The sequence below is a fragment of the Vulpes vulpes genome, chromosome 14 (genome assembly GCF_048418805.1).
Source record: "Vulpes vulpes isolate BD-2025 chromosome 14, VulVul3, whole genome shotgun sequence".
NCBI lineage: Eukaryota > Metazoa > Chordata > Mammalia > Carnivora > Canidae > Vulpes > Vulpes vulpes.
Window position 1 is genome coordinate 102,939,736 of NC_132793.1, and position 13,304 is coordinate 102,953,039.

General features: G+C 37.2%; 2 protein-coding genes across 11 annotated transcripts in view; one reads left to right on the plus strand and one right to left on the minus strand.

Annotated features, from left to right (window-relative positions):
• Positions 1–9,551, plus strand: part of TM6SF1 (transmembrane 6 superfamily member 1) — a 34,039-nt gene extending 24,488 nt beyond the window's left edge. For 3 of the 10 annotated variants that reach the window (XM_072737429.1, XM_026000409.2, XM_072737431.1), the window contains one exon: positions 2,272–3,196. In XM_072737429.1, coding sequence (XP_072593530.1) covers positions 2,272–2,463 — 192 coding nt within the window. In that variant the 3' untranslated portion in view covers positions 2,464–3,196. Of the gene's footprint in view, positions 1–2,271; positions 4,069–5,378; positions 7,459–9,438 lie in introns of those variants that run through there. The other 7 variants (XM_072737428.1, XM_072737426.1, XM_072737427.1 and 4 more) reach the window with 7 other exon arrangements.
• HDGFL3 (HDGF like 3) overlaps positions 353–13,304 on the minus strand; it is a 77,857-nt gene continuing 64,905 nt past the window's right edge. The window contains exon 6 of the mRNA XM_072737433.1: positions 353–5,116. Within this exon, the coding sequence (XP_072593534.1) occupies positions 5,111–5,116 (6 nt within the window). The 3' untranslated portion in view covers positions 353–5,110. The remainder of the gene's footprint in view (positions 5,117–13,304) is intronic.

A 13,304-nucleotide genomic window follows, 5' to 3' on the forward strand; every position in this document is an offset into this window, starting at 1 on the left:
CACTGTGTAGGCTGTTAGCAGCTATGTGCTTGGTAAGGGCACTGTTCTCCGGGGAGACGGAGGTTCTTCCGAAACTTCAGAACTCTGGGAACTGGACACCATTAGGTGTCTGGGAGGAAGCTATGGTTGGATGCTCACTCATGGTCACCACAAACACACGTTAGAACTACAGGCAGTGCCAGAAACTGCAGAACACGGGCCTCAGGCTTCTCTCACATGCAGATACCTCTTTGCATTAGAAACATCTATACCCCTCATCCAATAATTCTGGTGAAGAAAGACCTACTAAAATAGGTATAAAAATAGAGAAATGCTGTGTAGAAGCTTTTTGTATTTTGACAGTCACAAGACATTATTGTTTAATGTTTATTGAGCTCTAACAATGCGAGAGGCGCCACACAAAACATTAGACACAGTACCTGCCCGGTGGGCTTACAATCTAATCTAAGGACATGATCATTTTGTAATGTTGCCATGATTTTGCTGTTTTTGAAAATGAGGTATTAACTGCACTGGGGAGTGCAGGAAAAGAGCCTATGGAATCACTGGCTTTTTATGCAGGTTTCCCTATGCAAGTAGGCATGATTGCTCATAATACTTAATCTCTCAAAGTATGGTTGGCATTTCCCCACACCTGGTGATTTTTTTTTTTTTTGTCACATGTACAAGTGTCTATAAAGACAAAGACACCAAACCCACATTTTTGAAGATCAAGGTTCATATCTGGCCTCTAGTCCAGAAGTTTGGTTATATTATTCAGAAAAACACTGTTATTCAAAAGAGGCCCTAGGGAAAAACAGCAACAGAAGCCAAGCTCCTGGTCCATTTTCCTAGAACTGCACAAGAGTGGCTCTGCAGGGCAGCCTCTCCAACGCCGTTTGGGCGTGTGCGTAAGGGACATGTGTTTGAGGGCAGAGCCCTCATAGAGCCCTCACGGATCACAATGCAGATGTGTACACTTTCTGTATTGGTCCTTGGTAACACACCACACTAATTTCTTATCTCCAGAGAGTAGCACATTGAAGAAGAGGTCCCTAGAATGTATCAGTAATTTTTAAAAATGTAGCCTGTGAAAGTACCTGTGTTACTGATACAAATCCACACACACGCTGCTGATGAAAGCTTGTCCTTTTCTTGTCATGGTCAAGTCAAGTGCTAAGGAACACTTTCATCTGCTAAGCATTGAGCAGAATAAACTGATTTCATACAGAAGGAAATGTAACATATGTATTTAAAGCAAATTATCTAAATTTTTCATTCTTGTTACTCTGTGACTTCTTTAGGTTATAATATCTTCTTTCTTCACTTGGACCCTGATAAACTAATAATTCATCACTTGTTCTATTTAGATTTCCAATCTTTTATTCATGTATAGCTTAGATTTCAGTAAGATATGAAAACGTAGACTCCAGGGTTGCATTTTGTAACAATATGAGAATCCCGAGGAAATCCTCACACAGAAGCCTTTTCTAATACAGTTTTCCCCTGTGCTTATGAAAAGTATCAAAAAAGATACATTCTGAATGTACGTTATGTATACCAGTACAAATGGGAAGCTCTTGCCTCAGGTAATGCTGACAAGCTATACTTCTAGACAAAGTAGAATTTGATTTGAAAAGGTTGCCTGAACGGACATTTACCATTTTATAAAGAGCAACCACAGTCCTACCCCCACCCAAGTTGGTAACGACCTTACTTACAAAACAACGCTTAGTATTTTTAAAATTGTGTAAAAAACAAATACATGAAGAAATAAACAAAAAAATATATAACGAAAGGTTCTGAGCTCTTGTTCCAAGGAATAGGTAAAAGACTGACTAATGAAGCTGAGGTCCTCAGTGCTTCTCTTTAAATAGCTATATTAAAAATATTTTTACTTTCTAAACTCTGTACTTTCTTCATTTTTATTGGAACACATTTAGTAAGCCACAAGTGAGTGCCTGTATAGATCTCCAGATGCAAATCAGAAACAAAAATAAAACAAAAAAACAACCCTGAGATTTTATTCAGTTTTTCTTTTGAGCCCCTAATGTTTGGTAAGGGTACTGGATGGGTGAATAGACAGCTGGCATGATAAAGCCGCGCTAAGGAGGGTACACTTGATTTGTACAGTTATGTTAAGACTGGCCCTATATTCAGTGAAATCCTGAAGACTATGGATTGTTTGAGAGTACTGGTTTTGAGGGGCACAGGAAACACGGTCTGAATGAATCATCCAGAACACAGAATTCATGCTTACCTCCTCCCCCTTTTGTTTTTTAAATGCAACAGGCTCAGTTTGCTCACATCGGTGCTTCTCTTCATGCTAGAACTGCTTATGTCTACAGAGTCCCTGAAGAAGCGAAAACCCTTTTTCTAGCATTAAACATAGCATATGGAATTCTTCCTCAGCTCTTGGCCTATCGCTGTATCTACAAACCAGAGTTCTTTATAAAAACAAAGGCAGATGAAAAAGTCGAATAAAAATATTATTTCATGTTTCTCCTCTCTAGATTACTGACTTGTTATCCTGGTACTGATAATTTGTCCCATTTCACTCCCTCCTGAAACGGGGATACTTCAGCATATACAAATTCTTGCTCTGTACTGTATATGTGAGCTCTCATATGGTATTGTGTGGGTAAATTTTCTTTTGAAGGAAGAGTGAAGTTGAGAAACAGTTTGTTTAAAGAAATATATTCAAAATTATTTGTGAATAAACTTGACCATCTATTTCAATATTCTGTTTGCACATATTAAATATAACTGTAAACAATTACAATTTAGCTCCTACAATAGTGAGCATGAAAATGAACCTATCCAAAAGTGAATATGGCCTATGCATATTAAAAAATTCAAAACAGCAAATACATACTGGAGAGATACTTTTTGCATATAAGATATATATGCATCATTATCAACCTCAATATAAAAAGCAAATCACAATATTTTAAAATGTTATTTGAAAAATGTTTTCCCAAGGAAAGTATAATTATTTACTGCTGTTTTAAAAATTGCTTTTAATAAAACTTTTTTTGTGAGTCTAAATAGCTAAGGAGAGATTGGTAACTTTATCATTACTCTTAATGAATACTTGTTTTATTGGTGACTGGAAATATTTCTATTGTATTTCTGTGTATTTTTTAATAAATCTTTGGGGCCTTTTATGAAAACAAATCTTACTAAATTTGAAACATTTTGTAATTTTCAGAAGCAATTCTGTAGTCTTTAGGATTTTTATTTTAAAAATCTGTCAGTTACATGTTCTAATTCAAAATGTCATCTACATTCTCCTTATGTTTTAGTGTGAGCAATGAAGAGGACTTTTGATGAATTAATTAAATTTCATTAATTTGAAATTAAATTAAAACACTCAAAATTAAAAAGTACTTTTCAAGGAAAAAGAACTGGATTGGCATCCCTATCATCTTTTAATGAATTTTTTGTATTTGGAATTATGAGTATAGAGAAAAATTAGTATTTGTTAAGTGAGAAAGACAAACTAAAAATACAGCCGCCTTCTCAGTGCCCTGGAGGGGTAAGTAGACTGCTGGTGCTTTCATATGCTCAGCTGCCATAACCATCACCACCATCACCATCACCATCCTCATCCTCAATGGCCCTGGGCTTTTAGAACAGCTCACACTTTCTCTTCATGTTATTCATTAGCTCTTCACCAAAATAAGGAAACAAAAAAGAAAATGGGAGTCCAAATCAATGCATGGATAATGTTAAGTATGCAAATTTAGAGTCAACAGAGCTGGTAAATTTTATCTGAGCTGTGCAAGCAATCGTGTGGCCATTCCTCTCCCTCCCCCATGGGTACAAAAAACCTAAAACCCACACAGTGTTCAAAAAAAAAAAAAAAAAAAAGAAAAGAAAAGAAAAGGAAAGAAAAGAAAGAAGAAAACCCCTCACCTGCACTTGATTCTATGGTCAACTTGCTGTTAACAATTTTTGCTTTAATATATGAATTACATTAATACCTCACGTTACATAGATGAAGCCAAATTACACTAACTTAGTTGTTTACAACCTCAAAATCTTACTCCCAGTACACATTCCAATAAATTTATTCTGTAAAAACAATACATTTTTTTGTTTTTGATTTTTTTTACAGTAAACTTTTCAACTACAAACCTTGAATACGCGAAAGATGTTCCAAGGACAAGCATAACAGGATTGATAAAACCCAAACTGACTAAATGTGTCCTCACAATATAAGCTGGCATAAAAATAAATAAAATTCTCTATTATCACAATAGCAACAATAATGTACACATAATAATGGTTTGTGGATGAGTATAACTATACTAATTCTAGTTCCAAAAGAAAACAATGGTTCATTTAAAAGTCAATGCTTTGTCTGGTTTCCCATAGGGCTACTGCTGATTCCAGCTTTAAAATGTAAATTATCCACCTTGAGTGATTAGCTCAAATTGTATTGGCATTGGGGAAAAAAATAAATCATTGCCTTTATTTTGGAATAACACAAAAGACTCACTAACTTCACATATAAAAACTGAGTTTGTGTACGTAACAATATGAGTTTTGAGAAGTATAAGCTGTCGACTAGCTATTTCTAATATGGAATAGATATCTTACAGTATGATTAAACTTTACACATGGCCTCAAAACTGAAGGACAATTTTAATTTCATCTTTAATATGCCAACATTATGTGTTTAGGAACTGGTTCCTGGGTTCTGTCACAGAGAGGAAATCCCTTAAGCATTATGTTGAGTGGTCATCTTTAAAAAATGCTAATTTATATTTAATGGAGTGTCTGGTGATAGAGGAGTAAAGGCAGGAGAATGATGAACGTAACTGCCTTGATAAAAGGATCCTAGACATGTATAAGTTTGTGCAAAAATCTTGATAATCCTTAGTGGTTAAGGGCAACTTCATGCAACCAAATAACGAAATCAAATCAATAACCTTAAAAAAGGCTAAAATGTCTTTTTTTCCCCCAAACACAACAGAGAGGAATGTGAATAATGTACATACAAACTGGGGTTCTGTCAATGACAACAAGGAATATGTGTTGGTTCATATCAAATCCAAGATTATTAGACAACCAAATGTATAACCTTCTTGTGGTTTCTCCTAATATGCAGCATTCATTATGGTAGTTAGGTCTGTAAAAAAAGAAAGAAAACAAGCCTTTAGATGATTTAGGATATTAACAATAAAAGCTATCCATACCTATAAAGTATATAGCTGGGATTTTCTGAGATTTTAATCTGTACTGCAGCATTAAAAATACTAAGCAAGAATAGCCTGTGAGGCTTTTAAATACTTATCACTTCAAAAAGCTAAAGAAGGTGCTAGGGCATTTTTAGTGTTCTGTTAAAAAAAAAAAAGGGAACAAAACAATAAACTTTGTCTACTGTCTGGCAGGGCACAGAGTGCAATAGTGTGTACTCTATACAACTCAGGACAATGTGTATTGCTGGGATAAAGTCAATGGAGAAATTGAGATAATCCATCTTTGTGAGGACTATGGTGTCAGAAAGAAAGGTAAGCTGCTTAAAATTTAAAAAGCACTTGGAATGTATGCAAATTATTCTGTATAATATTTATAGCTTAATTACTTGGGACATATGGCTCGAAGAAATTAGAAGTTAACAAAATCAAGATGTACGAAAAGAAAGGAAGTTTAGATTTCTTTTAAAATATAGATGGCATCTGTGTGATAAAATATTTCCATTTCCTAAAAGAATTATGTTTCAGTCTGGGTCCTACTTTAAATTGTATCAGATTACATTTACTCATAGGGATGCTGTTTTTGTTTTCTTTGTCATTAACCCAAATACATTACTCCCCCGCCCCCAATACTCCCAAGGGATGAACAAAAGAGGGAACTCGGGCCCCAATATTTTTCCTAAAACCACTTCCATTCTTTCCTTCACTAAGTGAATGAACTCGCTTGTGAGCACAACAGTTCTCACTCATGGGTATGTTCTCACATACATAGCCAAAATCTATAGTGTATATTCTACCATATATAAATAATTCCAGGACCTTCAAATAGGAAACCTCAAGATAGCAGAAATACATTTCTCTTACAGTGTGCTCTGTTCCTACCAGAATGAGAAAGTAAATTTAAAAATAAATAAAAATCATGTTTAAAATCTGTGAACCTGCAACATGCAGTGACTAGTGACTCCTAATTATTAGGTATGATTATACCCACTGACTTAGGGGATTCTCCTCCCCTGTGAAGGAGGAAGATAGCCATTTAAAGCAATGAAAAATTGTTATTCAAAGAAATTTATTTAAGTGTCTTTTTATTAATATCAATGTGAAAGGGAATAAAATCTATATTTACATTGGTAGAAAATTCATAGTAACAACTACTCAAACTGTATTGAAGAATATTTTTGGGAAGACGGTCCCATGCAGCCTCAGAATATAATTAATGATCCAAATAAAGTAAAGGTGGTACTAGAATGTGATGACAACTTTAATGATATGGGTGGGGGTTTTTTTTTGGTCTTTCAACAAGGTACTTATAAGTGGGTGTTTATAAAAAGCAAATTATAAATCCATTTTTTAACTTGTCATACCATAATCACTCTATTTGCATGCCTGCATCAAAAAATATCTTGCCAGTTCATAATGATATATATCCTGGACATGGGGCTTGGAGTATTTACTAGACCGGAGGTCTCCTCCAAGTCAGCAACCAGAAGTGGTTCTTTATGTGCTGGCTGCCATGCTCTGAGCCACACCACCCGTGCCACTCTCGTATCAGATAATGGCGGAATAATCCAATGAGATTCGCTTCTGAGGCATGTGAATGCAAGGCACATCAAGAGGCTGTGAGTGGACGCAAAGCTGAAGGATACCCAGAATGCAGCAGAAGTTATGAGACAATGTAAGTCATAGGATCTTTTCATGGACTGCCATTGTCACTTGAAAAAACGATGACAGATAAACTATGGTTATTCAGACACTTTCTCAAAAATAAATGAAATGAGGCTATTATATCAAGGAAGACAACTGGTAGTATTTGCTGCCAATGACAAAGTTTGAGCTTTTAAATAAAACTTAGAATTCTGGAAAACGTAATCAAAACTTATCAATAAGGATTTTTCTGACAAGATACACCTGATATTTAAAAATGTGATTAAAAATACTTTGTAATGAAATAATTGGAAGATTCAAATGAGAACCAATATTTTCCAAATGGGTAAAAGCTAATCAAAGTGCCAGACAGTTCAATGGACTTTAACAGAATACAGAAAGTTCAGAGTCCACATTGCAACCAACCTTTAAGAAACTACCACTTATATATTTGGTGTAATATCAAAGAAGAACATTTGTGATGATCTGAAGGAACTATTAAAATACTACTATTCCCACTTTCCAATTACATATCTGTGTTGAGGCCATATTTTCTTCATATACCTCAACCAAAACACATATTGCAAGAGACTGAATAAAGAAGCAGATATGAGAACCCTGATAAAAGAAATTATTTTATTTTTATTTTTAAAGATTTTATTTGAGAGAGAGAGAGAGAAGAGCACAAGTGGGGAAGAGAGGGAGAAGCAGGCTTCCTGAGAGCAGGGATCTGGAGGGGGGGGCCTGAACCCAGGACCCTGGGATCATGACCTGAGCTAAAGGCAGATGCTTCACCACTAAGCCACCCAGGTGCTCTGAGAAATTTTTTTTTTGAAAGAAATTTTTTAAAATGCAAAATAATATGGGGCGCCTGGCTGCCTTTCGGTAGTGTTTGATTCTTTGATCTCAGAGTTGTGAGTTCGAGACCCATGTTGGGCGTAGAGATAAAAAAATGACATGAAAGCTTAAAAAAATAAGTAAAATGTAAAACAATGTCATTTTTCCAAAACAAAGCACTTTTTGAAAAATGTAGTTATTTTTCATAAAAATGTGTTATTTATGTTAAGTAATGAGTATTATTTTACAACAAATTAATAAATATTTTAAAATTAGTTTTTATTACTAATTAAATATATATCCAAAGGTTTAAAAAAAGCTTTTTAGGGCCCTCAATATTATAAGAGTATTAAACGGGTGCTGAGACCAAGAAGTTTGATGAACCACTGGCTTAGAGGGAATGAGAGTACATGGTGAGAAAGAAGTGAGGCTGTGCATGTTGAAGGAAGGAGTCTGGACTTGATCTTGAGGATGGGGAGACAGAAGAATGTAGCCCATTCTACAGAAAGAAAATAGGTCAGCATCAGAAGAATAAAAGCACGGACACTGGTTAGCAGTTATAGCGAACACAGTGGCAGTCCTCCCAGTTTTTATTCTCTTCTCTGCTCCTCCCTGTTATTATGTGTGGCCTTGTGATTTGGGGACTTGAGTCCAGCCCCAGGGATGGGCAACTTTCTGACATGGTCTCCAACTATCCCTGCCTCCAGGTATCCATACCCTTGTGTAATGCCCTCCCCTGGAGGGTGAGCAGGACTTGTGACTTGCTTCTAATGAATAGGATGAGGAAAAAGTGATGGGAATGTCATTTCTGAGATTAGATTATGAAGGACTAGCTTTTGTCTTGCTAGCACTCTTATCTCTTGCTGATGAAGCTAGCTGCCATGATGGAGCTGCCTTATGGAGAGGTTAATGTGTCAAGGAACCTATGGGGCCTCTGGCCAAAGTTAATGAATTAAATCCTGCCAACAACTACTGAGTGAGCTTGGAAGAGTGCCCCTAGCTGAACCTCAAAATGATTGGAGCCCCTGCTAACACAGTAATCGCAGGTTTTGGAGACGCAAAGATAGAAAACTCAACAAGTTATGCCTGTCTGGATTCTTGATCCATGGAAAATGCCAGATAATAAATGCTGTTTTAAGCCACTATGTCTTGAGGTAATTTGTTACATGGCAATAAACAACACAGCAGGCTCAAGCCAACAGTGCACGGTATTCTTGTGAAGATTAGTAACCTCTACTTCATAGCCCCATGAATCGAGAAGGGAAGCTCCAATGTTCTGAAGCCTGTCCTTTTCTGCCTCATGCTTCCATGGTTAGGAGTGAGGATGTCATCAGAGAGACTCTGAAAGTAAAGGGGGCCCCAGAACTCTGTGGGTTCCTCGTAAGAACCTCTCCTCTCCTTCCCTTCCCAATACTCCTAACTTTAATATCATCTGCCTCGAGACCACTGAGTCTTTTATCCTTATGGCCTTCTACTTATTTCAGTTACCACAGATGGGCTCTAAGCATCTGTCACTTCCTAGACTCTCATCCCCAGTCAGCTTTGTACATGCTGGTTTAGGACCTCATCTCTTAAACTCTCCTCACCCAGATTCCTTTAGCTCTTCCACTAGACCCTTTGGAAATCAGTCAGCTACTAGCAAATCTCCCCTATCCCCAACTTGCATTTCTCATATATTCTGCCCCCTAATTTGTTCTAAAGGAAAGCCGGTTCTCCTTGGGGACTGTGCTGCTGGTTCTCCTGCCACCCTCACATGCTCTTTCTTCTGCCACAGCTCTTGTATCTACTGGCCTGGAGGTGAGGAAAGTGTCCTTCCTGATCTTCACTGCTGTTTCTAAGCTGCTTCTCCTCTCTCCTGTGCTCTCTCCCAACCACCCAATCCTCCAAGTTTTGAACCTCAGTCCTGTGAGTTGCTACCCCCTGCCCCCAAGTGCTGTCACTTCCAGATCCCCTGGGTTACTCTTTAGTCTTTAAAGATTTCAGCCCTGGTCCACTGTTATTCAATATCATAACCACTGAGATGTCTCTCCACGTAAACTGTCTTTCTAAAACTCTGACCTCTCAGTCCCTTGACTTTCTCTCCTCCCGGATCTTGTCCTCCACACTACCTCAGTCACTCATCCTCCCATGGTTATTTGTTAGGCAAGTGATTCCCAACCCCTGGGGTACAGGAGTCCTTCACAGACCGCGATTTCACTTTCTTGGTCAACTGTGATTGGGAAGCAGATGTTCTTCCTTCTGACTCTCCTTCCATCAGAAGGTCAACAGTAGCTTATGTAACAGGGCTACGGCATCCCCCTCACTTCATCTCACCTGTAGGCATTCTGTCATCTCCCTTCATCAATCACAGCAAGAAGGGTGAGAACTGCACAGGAAGGTATTTTGAGAGTCACCTTCACTTAACTTCTATTACAGAATATTGTTATAACTGTTCTGTTTTATTATGAGCTATTGTTGGTAACTTCTTACTGTGCCTAACTTAAGCTTTATCATAGGTCCGTACATATAAAAACACATATATGGGGTTTGTACTATCCATGGTTTCAGGCATACCCTGGGAGTCTGGGAATGCATCTCCTGCAGATAAGGGGGGGGAACAACTGTATTTGCAAACATGGTTTTTAAGTCACTGTTTTGGGGGCAAATTATGGGAGCATGTCAGGTTGTCCTAAGAACTAGGTAGGGGGCTGTCTGGAATTTTACAAGCAGGAATCCAGGGAACTTGCCTTAAATGGTGCTCACACAGTGAACCATCCTACCTGAAGGTCAGCAACAGACACCACAGCTCTTCCATAATTTGATTAAACATTTCACTCTTCCACCACCACTTATGTCTCCAGCTCTCTCTGTTTAGCTTGGACTCAACCTCTAATCATTCTTTGATATTCAAAATCTGTTGACCCATTCCCTTCCTCAGGCCTTTCTTTTTCCTTCCAAACATATTTCGAGTTCAGTGATCCATCACTGTCACTGCTCTCTTCCTTGGACAAAATCCATTTCCTGCCTCTCTCCTCCTTCACTCTACTTTCTGGGCAAACCCCAATTCTAGTCACACTCAGTTCTCTGCCTTTCTGAGGCTGCACGGTTGAATAAGCCTGGAGAGAACCACACCCCCATTCCTTCGACAGTTTTCACTAAATCATGACCATTAACCTCAAGTAAGCCCTCACTGTTGCCTGGCAACTCCACTTCATTCCCCAACTCTATTCACTCTTCTCTTCTTCTAAGTGACTACTTTGTCCCATTTCCTATCCCTCGAAACTTCTAACACTTCTTCCCGTTATCACGCTCAAATGCTGATCTTGCTTCCAAAGGAAACAGAAGCAATCAGAAGAGAACTTTTACAAGCTCTCGCCCTGAGTACCCACGTACCTGCCTTCTCTCCTGCTTCAGTAACCCCTCTAGATGTGCTCTGGATCTTATGCCTCCTTGTCTTCCAAAGAGCACTGCTCTGGCAATTCTTTCCTACATTATCATTTTGTGATCATTCCTCATTTGAATCATTCTTACTAGCACACTGACTTTCTATCTTGGCCCATGATAATTAAGTATTTGAAAAGAAGTTTACGATTAGTCTACTAGCCCTACAAGACACTGGGACTCATTATACAGCTTCTATAACTAGGAAAAGTATGGTACTGACCAAGGGAACATAACAGAGAACCCAGAGAGTGAGCCATGGCTATGACAGATGACACTGCAGGTCAGAGAGGAAAGGAGGGGCAATTTAATAAATGGTGCTGGTTCCCATGGTTATGCTCTGGGGAAAAAAGGCAACAGGATCCTACCTCATACTATACCCCAAAATCAATTCCAGATGGATCAAACACTAAAATGTTAACAGAGATTTAAAAAGGAAGTACAGGAGAGTATCTTTCTGATCTTGGAAAAGGGATAGGTTTTTAAGACAAGATAAAAGAATACTAACCATTAAAAGAAAAGTTTGAGACAATAGAGAAAGTCCATTCACCAAAAGGAATCATAAAAAAAAAAAATCAGACAATCCATAAATGTGGGAAAGATATGTACTATGCACATGACCAACCATTCTACTTAGAATCCAAAATATGTAAAGGAGTCCTACAAATCAGTAACCCCAAAAATCCAATAGGAAAATGGGCAAAAATACAAAATCAAGCACTGCACAGAAGAAGAAACATGGGTGGTCGATAAACATGTGAAAAGAAGCTCACCCTATTAATCAAAGAACTACAAATTAAGACTATAACTTATTCTCTATTAAAGGCAAAAATTTCAAGTCTGACAGTGACATGTCAGCCACAGGGAATCCATACCTTGATGGTGGTGGGAGAGTGAACTGGCCCAGATACCTAGGGATTTAATTTGGCATTATCTCACAAAGTTAAAAACCATGAGCTCATAAGTTGGCATGTCCATTTCTCGTTTACATCCCTAGAGAACCTCTTGTATATGTGTATGAGGAGGCAAACAGGAGGGTGTTCACAACAATGCAGTTCATGATTGCAGAAAGCTGGAAACAAGCAACATGCCCATCAAGAGGAGACTAAATAATAGTGTGGTGTATTCATAAGGTTGGGTCTTACACAGCAATGGACAGCGAACAAGCAACTCTGTGCACAGCTATGAGAGACTGCTGGAAGCACACTAGTAAGTGAATGTAACCATTGTTTAAAAAGCTCAAAATGAGCAAAACTAAACAATATATTATTTAAATATTATATAACTATATGTTATATATGAGCTAAAATTTTGAAAATGAAAGGAAATAATAACAATACTAGTGGTTATTTCTGGGGAGGAGGAAGATGAGACAAGGGAAGAATATCTAATTAGATACAAGTTACTCTGCTTTAGTTTTCAGGTTCAGTGGTAGGGTCACTGGTATTCATTAGAATAATGTTTATTATTTTATATTTATATTACATATATATTCTTTTGTATAGGACAAATATACCATTAAAAATGGGTTAAAAATAAAAGATCAAAAAAAATAAAATAAAAGATCAGACTTTCAACAGAGTGGGTCTAAAGGGAACATACCTCAACATAATGAAGGCCACATATGAAAAACTCATAGCTAATATAATACATAATAATGTTTCTCTAAGATCAGGAATGAGACAAGGATGTCCATTCTTGCCTCTTTTACTTAATGTGGTACCAATGTCTAGCCATAGCAATTGGACAAAAAAAAAAAAAAAAAAGCCTTCTAAACTGGTAAGAAGTAAATGTGTCACTATCTGCAGATGATATAATACAACAGACAAAACCCTAAAGATTCCACCAAAAAACTAGTAGAATAAATGAGTTCAGTAGAGTTGTAAGATACAAAATTAATATATAGAAATCTGTTGTTTCTACAAACTAATAACAAAATAGAAAGAATTTTAGAAAATAATCCCTTTTATAAAGACACCAGGAAGAATAAAATAGCTAAGAATAAACTTAACCAAGTTCATGACAGACCTGCACTATGCAAACAATGAAACACTGATGAAAGAAACTGAAGATAACACAAACAAATGGAAAGATATTCTGTGTTCATGGACTGGAAGAAAAAATATTCTCAAAATATCCATACTACCCAAAGCAATCCACAAATGCAATGCAATTCCTATCAAAATACCAAAGCATTTTTCACAGAACTAGAACAAATAA